Here is an 18,333-nt window from a genome sequence, read left to right on the forward strand (position 1 = left end):
GTTTATTAAAACTACTATTTATAAGGTCCCATAAAATTTTACTATTAAGATGTCACAAAACGGAGTCTTATTTTTGAGTAAATATAATATTATCGAAAAATTTTTCAGTGTTACTCTGTTTGGAAGAACTGTCCTGAATGTTATTAACTGTATGATCTTAATGAATATGGACTATAATATTTAAACTTAAAGCATATGAGATAAGTGGTAAAAAGCTGTAAATTACTAGCATTTGCCTGCTTAAGAATAATTACAGCATAGTTTCTTATTTTGAAACCTCAACAAAAAAATTAAGAGTGATTCAGAAATTTAATTGCTTCTTTAATATTTTGGTTATTTTGGCGGGCTTTTATGATTACATAATAATTAAACAAGCATCACCTGAGAGCTTCATTGGATTTTGCTCTTAAATAATGTAATATGTATATGTAAATATTGCAGTGATATTAAAGTCTACACAACAATGATTTCAATTTATTTTCTTCTTCTAGAAAACAAAACAAAGGTTATGCAACTTATCTATGGTTTTTCCTTGTGCGAAGTTTAGCTCTAAGAGATTTTTTTTTTATGCTTGTACTCTTTTTTTTTTACTATTTCAGAATATCGCCAACTATTCGAAATTGCAAAAAACATCTGATCGATCTACCAAAGAAAATAAGAAACTAGTTTTTGACATGCCTTCCATTACTGTCGTAGGGTACATGTTCAAAATGATCTACAAGTTTGTAATTTTTTATGTAGTTCAGAAAACCGGTTTCCAATGGAATTCAATAATATGAGGTCAATGGAAGCTTTTATTTAATGTTTCTTATTTTCTAACGCTGGATTATACAAAAAAATCTCAAACGTATGTTTTGAAATATATTTGTAATTATGCACAGACTATGTCCTGAAATTATGAATATCAGTAAAGAATTGAAATGAAATTAATTTGAAGTATGTGCTAAATGTTGAAGTTGAAGTCTTAAATTTTATGGCTTCGGTAAAGAAGACCAACAGTTATGTAAATGTAATATACATTTATTTAATTTAAATCTAAAATACAAAAACATAAAACTGGGAAGAATCAATTCGAGAGCTATAGAAACACATATCTATTCATAAAGTAATGAATCATGTCAAAGAAGAGCTGAAGATACATTGATAAAGAATTGATAAAAATTATTCGAAAAATATGTTCAGTTGTTGATATAACTGTATCTGTAGACATATTTAAATCGAAATTTGTGAAAATTTCATGATTCTAATTCGAGTTTGGCTAGTTTACAATTCTAACTATGGTTTTGACAGTTTGTGAGTCTCGTTCTACTTTTGCCATTCTGAAAACATTCAAAAAACCATACACACGTTTTTTTTTAATTTTTGCTTTTATATTTTTCTAATAGAAGACCTAGTAATAGCTTCTTTGTTTTTATTTTATTTAACGATTAAATTTCGACAAAATGGCATGAAGTTCTTTAGCTCTAAAACAAGTCTGAATTTTTCAGATTTTATATTACGTTCAAAGGGGCATTTTTTTCATTTACACACGCACACACACGTTTCGAGAGCATTTGAGCCAACGCCCCTTTGGGTTAAAAATATTTAGAAACAGCTCATCTTTAGAATTTCTGATAGCCAGTCTTGCGCGCTAGGGATAAAAATGTTTCATTTCTGTGTTATAATACAGGGCGATAATAATTGGTGGCAACAGTTTGAAAAGTGATTCAAGGCTGACTAATAAGCCCTTCTGGGTTTATGACCTTTTGGGCTAATCAAAAAGGAAACTGTTATGAAACGTCTCGACACGCATGTAGCATTTAATACCAATCCAGAATTGAACTTTGGTTAATTTCAAAACTGATGTGAAATTTACTGATATTATTCTTGTGGTATATTTATTATGAAATTTGAACTTTTTCCCCTTCTCATGTTTTCCTTTAAGAACCCGTTTTGACATCTATTTAGAAGAGGCTGCTATGGTATATTTTGTATAAAATGACTTACTGAAAATGGTGTTTAATAGGGGGAAAGAACCGAACGAACTAATCATCTACCATCCCATCGTTGAGAACTTTGCCTGGGTTGCATCATTAAATGCGAAGGTGGGAAAGGGGCTTCTGTAGGAAAAGGGGGAGACACTAACGAAGTGTTTCTTATTGGGGAATTCAAGTCTGAGTTCATCAGTATGATAGTACACACTTGATCTTAGCCATAGAGGTCGAACCCTTCTTCACTAATTCCAATACTAGATGAGGCCCGCCAGCAAGCCGAGCAGTAATGTTGTTAGTAAGCCACAGTCCAGTGTAAAACTGGTAATTCGACCAGTAACATTGGTGTAGTTTGTTTTGGGCTCGAAACCAGGCGAACGAGTTGGCGAAAGGGACAAAGCACTTTTTGTGGTTTTTTCCATGTGTAACGTGGATAAGAGCCAGTTTTCTTTAAAAAGATCCTTCACGAAGGCATCCATCCCCATAGGCAGATAGCCGTGTAGTTGTTGAACAGAAATTTAACTCAATGCCCTTTAGACCTTAGAAGACCGACAATCGAGTTACCGCTGCAGTCTGAATTAAGATCAGAGAAACCCTATGATTATTCTTTTTTATGAACTCTTTAAATTTAACAGATGTCTAAAATCTACCACTCTTGGGCCACATAAACTCTACTAGAGCCTATTAAAGAACCTGGCGACTTCTCTCATAGGCGTGAAATAATACTAGCACAGAAGAAGAGTTAAAATAACCCTTTATTGTTCTCAACTAAGAAGAGAAGGGCACGTACTTCGTGCTTTTTAATAATACCGACAACTTGCGGGGGAACTTAAGAAATCGTAACACAATAAATTCAAGTCTAAAGAGTAATGCTGGACTAGTATTTTAAGTTAAGGCTAACTGGGTTGACTCGACAACCTACCCGGCGTGATATTTATTTAAATGGTCAAAGAGGCGTATCAGCAACTTCGCGTAACAGCAAGGACAGATGGGTAACTTGCGCTCGCTAGCGAAAATACTCGCTGAATAATTTCAAAGATTCATCGGTTTAAATGTTCACTTCATTTAACTTTAAATTAACATCCTGGCGAGGAAATTTGAGGAGTTCAGGAAAGATAACAAAAATTTGAATAATCGGTTAATTGAACTAAGGGAAATCCTACGCCACTCATGCTACAAAATAAAACTCCGCCATTCATGAGTTAGTTAAAATAACATTAGTAAAAGTTTAAATTCAAGTAACGCAATCTAAGACAACTAACATAGTCTACTTAAGCTGGTTCAAGTACTAATTAACGATGCGCTTTTAACGGCGGCTAACAAAATGGCTGAAAGCCAGAATAAACTTTGACAGAGCTGGGGATAGGACGTAAACAGACAGCGAAGTTGCCAAAAGCGATAACTAAAATAATCAAACCCCCGATTTAAATACTTTATAACTAATTTGCATTTTACTGAAGACTATGGAAAGAAGAAGTTACAGTAAATTTTCACATCATAATAATCGGTTAATTAACATAAAATCCTACAACCTAACCCATATTGGACTAGAGCCTGCTGTCTGAAACATAATGATAGTAAAAATCCAAAAATATAGAATTTACGTGAATTAAATTGGATTTAATCACAGCAAAACACATAAGGATTATCTCTTAGTGGAAAGATGTTGTTTCTTGGTAGGAAACTAGTACTTACGGATGTTATACATAGGAAAAAACACAAAAACTCATGTAATCTTCTCTTTCAACATCAGTAATAGAATCTATTGTTATGACTTATCTCACTTGTCTGACAGCATCAGAACAAACCCAGTTCCGCCTCCAGTTTTGATTGAGAGCACCCCAGGGGGACGGGTCCGAGGGTCCCCACCCCTCTTCCCCTCAAGAGGACTTCCGACTGACTGTGTATTTAGAGTTCCCCCATATAGTAACACACTATACGTTTGTAAATATCCATGCCTTCTTCGGGATTCGAACTCGAGCTGTTCGGTATGGCAATCAGAGTAACTAACCACTTTCCCGGTTGGGCGGCAGAAATAGAATCTAAAATTAAAAAGTAGTGATTCTTGATTTGAAAAGCTTTGGTAGAGTTACATTATGTATCAGGTTTTGAACCGTGGAGTTTTCTCTTCGAAGTCCCCTATTTTATCCCAAAGCCGCCGAATGTTTTAAAAACAAGTGAATGAACGAGCTTGTTACCAGTAGTCTTATTATGGATATTGCTTGCATTCGCACAAAGAGAAAACCAATGTTTGGTGAATAATGTTAAAAAGAATATTATGAAAGGATTACATAAAAGAAGAACATGATGAGTAAAATTATTTGTTGTTAAATAATTGTAACTTTTCATTTGCGAATAATGGGGCAAGAGAAACTGATGTTACATTAAGGGTTCAGAGAAAACTTACTCGCCTACTTACGCTATGCAAGATTATTGATCGCTCCTTGAGGTCAGTGGTAATTTTTTGTGAAATTTCAAACATCTGTTTTTTCGATTTTTATTCTAGTTGAAATAACAGCCTTGATACTTCCTCTTGCAACAAAAAAATTCTTCTTGAACAGTCCTTAACACTGCACTATGCAATCCTTTCACATTTTTCATCCATTTGAAGAAAAGTGCCTTCAAAAAAGCAGTCTTTCTCACTGTTTTAAGAATCAGCAACCTATTTTTCCTACATAATTCTTTTCTTTTTTCGAGAAATCTTGTCGGAAGAGAAATCTTCCAAATAATATAAAACATCTCTTGCCTAAACTTTTTTTTATCCAATCATTTATTCTGAAACAAAGAGGAAAGTGTTTTTAGAACCGCAAATCTTCTTATTACATACTTATTCTTCCATTTGCATTTCCTATCTCACTTGAAATTTCAAGAAGGCCTTAAACATTTCTGTATATCAAATCAATTTTGTTCTTGTGATAAAATAATTTAGCTTATTATTACAGTTATTACATTTTTTAATTTAATTTACTGCTAAATGAAAACAACGGTATGTTTCTGGTGCATTTTGTTTTTGCCAAAAGTCTTTTTTTTTTCCCGAAAAAAAAAAAAAAAATGTATTGAAACAAATTCTTTGAGGGAAACGGCCTAAGAGAGATGTTTTTGTAGTTGGCTTTCCAAGAAAAACTAGCTTGATTAGCTCCGAATTTAGCGTTGTAAACTGCAAGCCGTATGAGGAGATTTATGATTTATTTTTTCAACTATACATGGAAACTTCTGTCTCCCTTAAGTAATGGAAACTTGTTTTTTGCGATCTTTCTTGTTACATAGGATAAACACACACATAAAGAAATGTTCCTGTAACCTCTAACAAAGGATATGTAATTTTTTTGTTTCTAAAGCTTTACGTAAATTGAAATGGCAACGGTAAAAAGTATAATATGTTTTTGAATAACGATGTTGTTTTAGAAGATCGATGTCTTAAAAGTAATAAATAATTTTCGTTAAAATATAGTACTGAAAATTTATTCTTAAACATGTAAACACCATTTTTTGTGATGTAGCAACCGCTGCATTCCCTTTTATTATTATTTTAACGATAACTTATTGATATTTAATTATATTACTTAGATAAAAACTGAAAATATAAGACTGGAAGATATTTACATTAAGAATAGTCACATTAATTTCAATTATTTCATTTTAATAATTTTATTTATTATTTGGGTTTTAGAATCAAAATATATTGCATATTAAAATCATTCTTCTTAATCAGTCTGTGCTGTCTTTGGTTCTAACGTTTTATGTCATCACTAGCAGCTTCGCTGCCAGCCTTCGTCTGGCTTTTAAATGTACCAGAAAAATGGCTGAAGGGAACACCAAACGTTAAATTTAAAAACTGCGTAGAATTTTACTTTGCAGAACAACTTCATAAAAGAAAGTTATTACGTATAACATAATTAAAATGAAATAAGAAATATCACTTAATACAAATATTAATTATCCTAATAAATAAATTAACCAACTTCCCTTTGCAAAATCTTAAGAACTCAAATGGTATAAAGGAGGTTAAGAACTTTGTTTCCTAAAAAAATCACTCAAAACGTTTCAATATCTTAAAGACAGTGAAATGAGCAATAAATAGCATAAAAGAATACAAAAAACAAAAAAATTCTTAAAAGCAAAGTATAATTAATGATATTTTATCTTATATTTTCAAGAGAAAAAAAATTAAAATGAAATAAGCTATATTCCTTTATACAAATATTAATTATCCTAATAAAAAAAAAAAAAAAAAAACTTTTCGTTGAAGAAAAAAAATCATGCAAAACTTTTCAATATCTTACAAATAGTGAAATAAGCAAAAAATAAAATGAAAGAAACTCAAAAACAAAACATTCCGCGCAGAAGTTTACTCTGCAGAACAACTTTATCAAATAAATAAATAAATAAATAAATAAAATAAAAATAAAAAACAATAAAAATGTATTATATATATAAAAAATGACAATGAAATATGCCAATCTCTTAAAAACAGTGACATAAGAAATACGATGAAAAATTGTTGCCAAACCCATATTTCTAAAAGAATGAAACTATTCAAAATGATGCGATTTCATCAAAAATCTATCAACAACAATAAGAAAGTAAAATTGTTGCCAAAATCACATTTTTAAAGATGTGAGGATGTCTTGTGTCGCAAGGATGTCGCAAGTTTAACGTGTCCAATAATCAAAGAAAAATAAACATTTTTAAAAATAAACTTTTTTTAGAAAAAATCCCGTTGAAAAGGTGTTAAGCTCACTTTGTTAAATTCGTATTTAATTTATTTATTGAAACACGAAATTTATTTTAAGTTCGTAAAATAGCTAAGTGCCTACGTTTCATGACGTTGTGAAAAGAGTGTGTAGAGTAAAATCTCGCTTTCCTATAGTCTCAAAATGTCTCAAAATGAAGCGATTTCGTCACAAAACATAAAATAAAAAAAATTCTAATTCGAATTTCGAAAAATTCGCTTCGAGGTGCACTGGCTCTTGTCTAGATGCACCTATGTACCAAATTTCGTAGCCGTGGATCTATTAGCTTACGAGCAGCGCAAACGAAAGACACACACACACAGACTCTTTCTTTTATTATATGTAGAGATAATGAAAATAGTTTTTTTTACATCATTTCAGCTCATTAATATCTTTTCGCTTAAAATCAGTATAATGAACGTAAAAACATTCAGAAGCTGCCCAAAGTATTGCTATCTGTATGTACAAGCTAAACGAGGCGGAAGGATAGTTTAGCGAGTACTTGAAACGCTTGATGAAATTGAAAAAGTAATCGAATTATAATGCTGCAGTTAATAGATGCGTCCGGCTGTTGTTTGAAGGTTAATGGAATTGAGAAGTTATCGAATCTAAAAAGCATAGCTAATGTCTGCGTCCGCTGACATTGAATGTTGCAGTTAGCCAATGGTTTCTGAAACTAAACGAAATACGTCAAGCGAGATTTTTATCATTACATTAAATAATCACGAGGTCATTGATACACTCTGAATAGAACATAACGGTAATCCGAAGCATTGAAAACCATATAAAGTTGAAAATTATTTTATGCAGAATAATGGGATGCATTAGCAACGAAATCGAAAAATTACCCTATATAACTGGTGAACATGCTCTATTTGTTAAGGTGATATTAATAAATATAATCTCTTTTTACTTATTGTATGAATAAAGGAAGTATTGTAATCAGGAAGAATTCCAGGTATCATATTTCAACTAAAATATCCATTTTGATTGCTATCGAACGGAATCTAACGATGTTTTTGCGTGACATCTGTACGTAAGGACAGAATAAATGACTCTTTCCCCAAATGAATTATAAAACTGATTTAAAATGGATTCAAAAGAGATGTTTTTCGTGGCGTCTGTACGTACTTACGTATGTATGTATCTCGTATAACTCAAAAATGAGCAGCCACAGAACGTTAAAATTTTATATATATGACTTTCCGCGGTTGTGCACCTCCCTTTTTGGTTGCAATTGGCCGCATCAAAAGTACTAAAAATAAATGTCAATAATATACCCACTCTGTTACTCGGCTCAGTGAGCTTACTTTTTTTTTTATTCTTATATGTTAGTAAACTGCATATTTTTTGCTTTAAAATGATTGAATTATATTGTTCTTATCTTCCTGTTAAGCTTTTTTTTTTTTTTTTTTTTTTTTTTTTTTTTTGCCTTTAGTTAATCTGCATGCAATAGGCGTAAAATTATTAACAACTTAAAAGTTATTTAAGTGTGGCTAAGCCGAATTTTTGTTCCCCATAGCAGCCATATTTGTTTACATCTGAAACTTAACAGCATAGTGAATTCAGTTTCTGCATCTTCAGTGTCTTTTTACCGAGTGGGACCAAAATTAAACTTCCATTTTTGTGCACCGAAATCTCTGCCTTGTTGCTGCCGACCGAATTGCTTGTTTTTGCGTAGAAACTCTAATCTTGATTGTAATTTTTTTTTTTAATTTTTTTATTTGTATTTGGTGTTTTATATTTTTCTATATTTTTCAATTTTTGATAAAGGTATTTTGAGGTTTTACTTATTTTTTCCTTGCCGCGAAGGGAGAACTGAATTAATTGAATGAGAAAGATATCTCTAATGAAATTCGAGGAAATATGTTTTAATGAAATGCAGGAAAAAATACGTATAATTTAATATTCCTTACAAGAAAAACATGTGGTGTACACATCAGATTTTTTTAAAGTTCAAACAGGAGTACTTGAAATATTTTATCAATTCAGGACTTCAAAAGCCCAGGGGTTTGGTTTTGGTTTTCTTTGATTATGGCAAAGTACGCTAAGATTATCTGCCAAGGGGAACGGAGGCTTTTTTGGAGAACTTCTAAGCGACATTGGCTTGTATCCATGTTACGCATAGGGAAATCCACGAATACGTCCATGCAGCTCGCCCGTTCACCTGGAATTGAACCCAGGCCAAACTTGCTACTTAACTGCTCGGCCGCTGATGGACGAAAGGAAAAAGGTTTGGTTTGACTTATGTGATTACTGCAAAGCCTCGAGGGCTATTTGCCTACTGGAAGGGATGCCTTCGTGGAAGACGTTCTAAGGAAAACTGGCTCGCATACATGTTACACATGGGGAAAAACCAGGAAAACGCTCATGCAGCCAGCCCACTTGCGTGATTCGAACCTCAGACCGAACTACCAGTGTTCATTGACTTTACTGCTCGGCCGCTGGTGGGACGACAGAGGAAAGCATACTTAATGAAGAATCTAGATCAAATATTTTTCATGTTCAGTAATTAGTTATAAGTCAGATGTCAACTATATTTTTAAAATCTTTAGATCTTGTGTTTCGTGATAAAATTCATGTTTCTTAGATGCTTAAAAATCGGATTTGTAACATTTTCAGGAGTTTTAAATTTTACCATTTAAGTGCATAATATTTAATTCATATAGGGCTGCACCTTATTTTCACGTTTTTTCGAAGCTGTAAAAATAATTAACGAGCGTCTACGTTACATTTTGAACTAAAAGGTAACTTTTACTTAGCTTAATGAGATTTTGAGCATTAAAAGAAATACATTTGAAAAATCTTACCATAGATTTTATGCTTTGATGTTTCAGTTTATTTGGAAATTATTAATGATGTTCCCATTTACATATAAAATATCAATTAAAGTAGTTGCTGTAAAATTAAAGACTTTTTCTTTTGGGGGATGTGTTGATGCAAATCTATGTTTCAAATGTTCAAAAATATTTGTTTACACATTCATAAATCATTTAATTTAAAAATTTAAATACGCTTAAATACTAGATACATTCCACTTGGTTTTAGTCGAAGAAAAATTATTGCTTCGGATGGTGAAAGAAATTGGAGAAATAACAATGGTTGATATTGCTTGTATTGAGTCATTGTTTACAGTTTAAGTGCCTATCCGCTAGCATGCATGGTGGACAAGTTTTCACAGAAGCCATATTACCACTCACAGAAACATAGGAAAAAATTCTACTTAAATATTTATTCATTCAACTAAATTCTATTCTATTCTAATTTCTATTCAAACTAAATTAAACTGAATTCTATTTATTATTTCTATAAATATATTGAGTCGAAATCATTAAGCTTCTATTAAGCCTCTTCTAAAAAGAGGATCAAGTGATCTAATTTGCTAAACTTCTCTAATTCCCTTTGATGACGAGAAACGCTACGGTCCTAAGTCAAGGAAGAGTCACTACGACGCTGAAGTGCTTATTTTAAAATAACGGTTCATAGTTTACTGTCTACGATGATATGTCAGAAATAATTCATCTTCAGTACCTAAATATAGATACGTAATATAGGATGTGGATATGTAAAAATAATTCATCTTTAGTATGTAAACAATCTCTTAATCTCATTTTTAATTTCGTTTTTTCCCCTTTATGTTCTAAAAATAGTAAAATGCTTATAACAAATCTTTCTGAAGTGCATCAATTCAAAATTAATTCATATCGTATGAATTTTACATAACACATATGCTGTGAAATGTTAAACTAGAAAGCCCGGCGGTCATACGAAATGACCACTGTTCTAGATATTATAAATTGTAATTAAAATGATTTGTGTAAATGTGTGTGCTAATTTAAACTGAATTACCCAGGGCAGACAGCGAGGACGAACCTTTGCTTACTGCCCCACGGGGTTTCCCTCTTCTACTTGCTTAACTGATTAAAGTAGACTGCAATGAAGGAAATCACTGGCGGTACATTTCTTAGGAGCCCATCGCTAGCTCAATGAGTAAAGGTTATTTAAATAATGAAATGTTAATTCACATGTTAAAGATCTCTTTGCACACAACATTTCTTGTGTAGATCTTTCCATTATTTTTAAGCTTGCCTTGCAGAGGGCCATCCAATATTTTTAATTTTACGTCCGTTCTTTCACGAACTCTTGAACTGGCAACATAAAGTTGACCGTGTCCAAATGCAGGCTCAGGTAAAAAAATGCCAACACGCTTAAGCGTTTGGCCCTGAGACTTATGGATGGTCATAGCAAAGGCAAGTTTTACAGGAAATTGTCTACGTCTCAATTGGAACAGCAATTCTGTGTCGAGGCAACTTCACTCCATTGTCTAGTACAGTTACGCAAGCAAACAATAAACTATCAGCTACAAACAGACACTTAAGCCGCATATATATATATATGGGGTGAAGTAACATCGTATCCTCCGAAACGGCTGGCTCCCGGGCTTAGCGAAGCACACCGTTGGATTCTGCAGGTCCGTGGCACGCCAGTTTGACCATTCGCGTCTTCTTGGGACTTTAATTAGCCGAGAAAAAACTAATTTTCCCTTATACGTTTTTCCCTACATTTCCCACTTTCTTTCTTGGGTTTTCCCTATTAGAGGGGCCCACCAGCGGCCGAGCGGTAAAGTCGCTGAACACTGGTAGTTCGGTCCGAGGTTCGAATCCAGCGAACGGGCTGGCTGCATGGGTGTTTTCGTGGTTTTCCCCATGTGTAACGTGTATACGAGCCAGTTTTCCTTAGAAAGTCCCCCACGAAGGCATCCCTCCCCTTAGGCAGATAGCCCTAGTGTGCTTTGCCATGATTAAATACACCACCACCACACCTTGTTAGAGGGATTTGGCTACATGCCAAATTCTTTTTCTCGAATATCTACGGAACGAAGCCGAGTTGAAATTCGAGACGCGTATCCTCGGATTCCAAAACATTCTCCGAATCCATCGAAACCGTTCTCATTTTCGTACGACTTTAATCGGTTGAGATGTTAAAACGTTAATTTCCACGCTCATTTTTCCGAATGGCAACAATAAACTATCGACGACACACACTTTAGACGCTTATATATGTAAAGAAAAGAAGTACGTCTTTAATTATTGGATAAAGAGCTCGCATATAAGGTCAGTTCTTTTACATTTGTTTATTTCAAAAATACTGTATTAAAAATAATAAAAAAAAAAAAAAAAAAAAAAAAAACAGAATGTAACGATGTGACTGGAAAAACCACTTTTATGCACCACTTCCAACACTGCCATTTTCTCTTCTACATCACTACACTAAGTTTATATTATATATATATATATATATATATACTCATCTTCCCTGATCCAAATCATTTCTTGTAATAGACAGCGACGTTTGCATAGATTTTTCCCCTATTTAATCCAATTTCCTTATAATAATATTATCCGTTTTATTTCAGTTGGAAGAATAAATATGAAAAACTGAATGGACTATTTAAGCAATAAAAAGATCATCTGATAAAAATTTTATTATATATTTTATCACATTACATATTATAAAATTTTGTCTTAGTAATCATGATGTCGTTGTCAACTTTCAAACTTTATAAAGAGTCATGCATAAAATCTATTTGTGGTTTGGAATTTTAAAATTACTACAATACCTTTGAATTTTATTTTTGCGCATTAAAAATTAATTTATTTTATTTTTATTTATTGAAAATTAGCAATCTCTTTCAACTTGTTTCAGTTACGTATTCTGCATGTGTATTGCATGGAATGAAACATTTAATATTTATAGCACCGAAATTTACTTATTCCAATGTAAATTTGAACATTTAGATTTTCTTGACCTAATAATGCATATTATTACTATAACGACAAAATAAGACTCAACTGATTATACTTATGTAGTAATATTACCAAATATTGATCAAATAATAATCATGTATTCTTTCGATCAAAATACGTCCGATATTCCGACACGCCAATCCTGGTATTCTTCTATCAGATTGATATAAGAGACATATAGCACGAAACAACTTCATTCACTGAGAAAAGAAGTCAACCTAATCTTATAACTTGAATATTTGGAAAAAAAAAAAATCTTTTCACTTTATTGTGGCACTTCAATTTTTCATCAGAGACATAAGCTTTGGAGGAAAACTGCAAAAATCCTTTGGGGGCTTATGTCTGTGATATCTGTGAAGATAACGACGATGACCATTGTTTTTTAGCGAGTGTTAGCAACTGGCGGAGTGTAGCTGCGGGGACAGTTCCCGCATGAGCCTTCCTCTTGCATCACATCCTTCCTCTGTCATTTGTCAAAACGAATTAAGCGCTAAGTGATAGTCCGCTGTCCTTGAACTGCTATCAGCCACCCGGCCAGCCAGTAGAGGCCGATTGTATCCTAAAAGAGGATTTTTCCAGAACGATGCGTGTGGGGCATGGATGCGTGTGTTCGGATGAGTTGTTCGGTCATCTTCTTGGAGGGACCACATCTTTCGTCTCCTTTATCAATAGACAAATAATGATAGACCTCTATTTCTTCCCGTTTTTTTTTTACCGTGAAGGATGCAAGTAGTAGATATGCGGGTCTTAGCTACGACTGTATATTTAAAGACAATAGTTTCAATGAAAGAATAGCTTCCGAACTCTATATTATTCATAAAGTTTTGAAACTGAGAAGGATAAAAAAGTGCAAAGCGTGGGAGTATAAATCAAAATAACATAATAATTTTTTTCTATAGAAATTTTTTCTTCATTTTTCAGAACTGTTTTTCAAATATTTTTCAGAATATTGTTTCGCGTCAGTAGCTATTTACACATAGCTTATAAAATGTCTTAAGCTTTAAATGATATATACTTGCATTATTTTTAAACAGGTTAATTAATGTGCCCCAGCGAATGTTTTAAATGAAATGCATTTGCAAATCATCTAGTGAATATAATTTTTTAACTAATATTTTTAAACCCATTCGGATATTGTGTAATGTAAGTTAGTGATAATGGTATTAGTGAGTGGTATTAGTGATAATGGTATTAGTAATGAGTGAATTTGATAATAAAGATATTGTCGAAGGTGAAGATGAGGACATTAATAATGACAGCTAAGATCAATAAATGTTTGATATAATAAATAGCAATAACTACATAACCAACTGATATAATTAACTTTGTATATAATAAAGAACTAACTACAGTTACTATATGAATGAAATTCATATTTAAAATCATTCTTTTGAACAAAACATTAAATATATGTTTTTTTGTTACCTGATAGATAATTTTTTTAATTTCTTGATATTGAAACCTCACAAGTTAAAAATAATTCAGTAAAATCTTAGAATAATTACTGGTAATTACTTAATGACAATCCAGAAATTATATTTATGAATGAATTACAGATGAATTTGTGTATTACAAAGGGATTTGAGTTTCGCGTTTCCAAAAGGGATGTATTTCCAAAGTAGCTGGTGCCAGAAAAATTAGTAAGTGGAATTATTTTTATTTCAGTATAACTATATTTTCTTCTAACTAACGGATCATTTTAAAATAGTAAATCTTAACCATGGGTATATTCAGCTTAACTGTAACTGTGTTTAACTTTATTCAGGTGACAAAATTCAAAATTCGTCTAAAATGGAATAGAAGATTCAAATTATGAATATAACTTGATAGTGTTTTAACTAGTTTAATACTAGTAGTTAATAATGACATGTCTTCGGTTTTCGAATTAGGTTATCAAACAGAATCAAAAGTTAATAATTTAAAAATTTGGATACTTGAAGTTATTGGTGAAGAAAACGTAAACTTTAATCAAAATTTTCTCTTTCTTTTTAAATTTCAGTTGATTACATACTTAATAAGAACTATTTCATGGTATTGGACTGCATTTCGGAAAAAAATTTATTATGGAGCTGAAAATCCTTGAACCTTTTAGTAATTGTTTAGATACTTGATTAGTTTGATATAGCATTTGTAGACTCATTTGATTTTTTGGAGCGAGAAACGTGAGAATAAACAACTGTGCCTCGCCGGGATTCGAACTACGGATTTTGCGACAGCTACTGAGCGGGTTGTTCCACATCTCGTGGATCACGAGAGCATGCAGGGTAAATGCAGTAACTGCTTATTCATTTACACTTAAAGAGCAAGCGGACAAAAAGACGAGACCCACTCGACCAAACTCAGGTGTAATTATCATACACCGTATTTAAGTTAGCGCGCCACTACAGTAACTATTGGATCATTTAGAAGGAGATATGGTCAGTTGTACTCTCACCCGGATATGAGCTATAGATCTTTCAGCTGCTGTTTGAATATGCTAACTAAACACTTGCCCCACCAGCGCACGCATTGAGAATGGGATAATTCTTATATATTTATGCCTTTCTATATTTATATCTTTATTTATAACCGCTGAAGAAACACTGTTGCAGCTTTCTGTTTAGAGACTTTACAAGATGAAATTCACTGATTTTTTTTCTGTTTTTCTTCTTCTTTTTTGCTTTTGTTTTTATTGAAAAAAAAGATAATTCTACCACAGAAAAACAAAAGGTTTCTAAATTGTTTTCTTCCTCCTTTCTGCATGCCTTCGTTGTGTAACGGTAGCATAATCGGCGCGTATTCCAAGGGTCCAAGTTCGAGTCCCGGGGATGGCACTGCTTATTTTTCATGCACTTCTGCATCAAAATAACCAAATGATTCTACAGTGGCACCCGAACTAAGATAGATGGTGGATGATGGTTCCTCACCTCCAGGATTTGGCGGTTGGGTCCCCTAATCCCCAATCGCCCTTTAAAAGGGAAAGTATATAAGGTGTTTTCTCTCACATTTCTGCATGCCTTCGTGGTGTACTCAGCGCGTATTCGAGAGATCCGAGCGGGCGAGGGCATCCCACATTTTTCGTCTCCAGCATCAAAATATCCTAATGACGCTACAGGTTTAAACCAATTATTTTATGCTAGTTTAAGGGTTAATGTTATCGTTTAGTTTCTCTTGTGTATACATGCCACTTAATGCAAAGTTTCTTCGTTTCTAATGATGTTTATTCTTTCATTATTTACAATGTGTTTTTATTGTTTTGAATGATTTAATTTTCATAAGAAAATGTATTTAATTCTCCAGATTAATTTGCTTAAACTTCTGGTAAATTGTTAACTGTATATTTTCTGTTAAATATAATATCACTTTCCTATGCTTTAATACTGGCCCTCGGATTAACCATGATTTTGAGTTAACCGGGTAAATCATCTTTGTTATTACTCTACTAACCAAAAAATGATGTAATTAAAAATTTTGTAAATTTTGTAAAAGCAAAGATAATTAATAACTTTAAGTTTTCTTTATATTCATAATTGTTTCAGTTAAAAAAATCTAAAGCAAACAGAATGCTAACGTCCATCATGAAAGCTTTGTTTTTGTTGTTATACATGAACAAAAATACGCAAAAACCTTTTTCTCTGAACAAAATTTTATATTCGTGATAATGGACCATTCATATGATGATTGTTGAAAATGTCTTCATTGCAAACAATTTCTGACAGACCTTACTATTCACAGCAGCAAGAACATGAAATTGCTTTTTGAAGAACATGAAATTGCTTTTAAAGAAATTCACTGAACTTTCAAAGTGGGAAACAAAAAATCCTCTGTGTTCATGCAAAGATTCATACCATGGATAATCCACTTGCTGACTGAATGTACTAATTATATATACCCTAAGAGCGTGCAAAAGGGAATGCAATAATTCCTTGCATTCTCTTCTTCTACTTAAAAGCTAATGGGAGAAGGCACGAGACGCAGTCTACCCAAGGAGGTTAGAATAGAAGGAGGGAAGGTTCAACTCAAACGGTGAAGCTTGGCGGCCATCTTCCTGTTATCACCGTGACTTGTGCAAGGAAGTCTGTCATTGCAACATTTTTTTTCTTTTCTTTTTGAAGCATGTCAGCTTGTACTGCATATGGATGCACATTTAGATTGTCGAAAAAAATTCCGGGCATTATTTTTCACACGTAAGTATTAATTTTCTTTTTTTATGTAATATGACAACTATGTCAAAAAATATCACAATGTCATGTGGTTTTCTTTCCAGATGTGAAAAAAAGGACTTTAAATAAATAATATAAATAATTTAATATAACTATAATCAAAATATATTAAATACATTTTAATGTTTCTGTTTATAGCTGGTATCTTCGTTCCTTAAGATACAATGCTATATGGTAGAATTTAAATTTTATAATTTGAACGTTTTAGTTAATTCGTTTTATAACTTTCATGAAAAGTAAGAAATCAATTGTTACTATTTTTATTAATTATAAAGGTGTTAAATAAAGCAATGCTTTTCTTTATATATTAATTATTATTCATTTTTTTAAGTTAAGATAAACTGTTCTGTTGTTAAAATTTTTTTGCATAAACTTACAAATTTCTGGGCAGTATAGTGATAAAATTAAGTAAAATATTTACACAATTGTTCATGTGGAAAGATGTATCCAAAAACTTATATAGGTGTATTTCTGTAATTCAACTTAATTAAAGGCAGTTTCTTTCAGATTAATAAATATGAAATGCGCATAAACTGAAATCAATGAATTCACATAAATCTGTTTTATTTTATTAAGATTTATTTTCTAACCTAAGCAAATTCGTGAAATATGCAGAAACATCATTTTTCAAAGGCTTTAATGTTATGCGCATGCATTTAGATTTCGAACTATTTCTTAATAATTTGCTGTACATAGTAAATTATGGATATCATCTTTATTACTTTAAAACAAAAATTCAACAATTGCGAGGGATTTCATTATAAATTTAACATATTTTTACTGGAAAATAAATGCACGAAACAGGTTAGAAACACGTACATGTCACTGCCGTAATGCAATGTTTTGAAGTCACAAACATGGACGCCGCTTGTTCGGCGAAGTTTCATTCCCCGATAGTGGAGGAAACCGCGAACCCTCCCTCCTTCTATTCTAACCTCCTTGAGTCTACCAAATCTAAGTGGTGCTGAGTTATATCGTATACTGCTACTATAGAAATCATTAGGATTTTTCTGATGCAGGAAATGTGAGAAATCAACTGTGACTTCTCCGGATTCGAAACACTAATCATCCATTTGCTAGGCGGACGTATTGACTACTTACACCTCGACAGAACGGATGGGAAAAAAATAAACAGAAATAAATATATATGCTTTAATCATCAGTAAAATAATAAAAAAAAAATATGAAATTCTTCAAGTTTGTTCAAATCCTGAACTACAATATAGCGATAAAGAAACGGATCGACACAATAAGGTTTTTATCATCAATATTGAACCGTATAACAATTTGTATTAAAAAGTGAGTTCAATAACTCTAGCGTATTCTTGCCACGAGGTATTTCGTGGGCTGACTACGTCAGACAAGTGAGCATAAGCAACAACAACACTTACAGGCAATGGAAATGCATTTTTATGCTCAGTTTATTTGCCAGTTTTCCAATCCGAGTTAAAAAAAGTTATTGAAACTATAATTCTTCTTAGTAACTGCAATTTTTATCAATAAAAAATATTTTAAATTGAATAAATACCGATTGTGTGAAACTCTGCATTCAAAGAAATACTGAAAACGTTTAATTAAAAAAGTATTTAAAGAAATTTATAGTAATAAATAGAGAATCCAA

At 32.3% G+C, this 18,333-nt stretch overlaps 1 protein-coding gene across 4 annotated transcripts in view; it reads left to right on the forward strand.

Annotated features, from left to right (window-relative positions):
• The window catches only part of LOC118194771 (uncharacterized), a 348,088-nt gene that overhangs the window by 103,923 nt on the left and 225,832 nt on the right, over nt 1–18,333 (forward strand). The window contains exon 1 of one of the 4 annotated variants that reach the window (XM_035365974.2): nt 16,313–16,676. The exons of 1 other annotated variant lie outside the window; for it this stretch is intronic. In XM_035365974.2, the coding sequence (XP_035221865.1) occupies nt 16,625–16,676 (52 nt within the window). In that variant the 5' untranslated portion in view covers nt 16,313–16,624. Of the gene's footprint in view, nt 1–16,312; nt 16,677–18,333 lie in introns of those variants that run through there. 2 more of the 4 variants (XM_035365973.2, XM_035365975.2) reach the window with 2 other exon arrangements.

The sequence above is a fragment of the Stegodyphus dumicola genome, chromosome 1, assembly GCF_044657685.1.
Source record: "Stegodyphus dumicola isolate Sdum_Otavi_A_Nest chromosome 1, ASM4465768v1".
NCBI lineage: Eukaryota > Metazoa > Arthropoda > Arachnida > Araneae > Eresidae > Stegodyphus > Stegodyphus dumicola.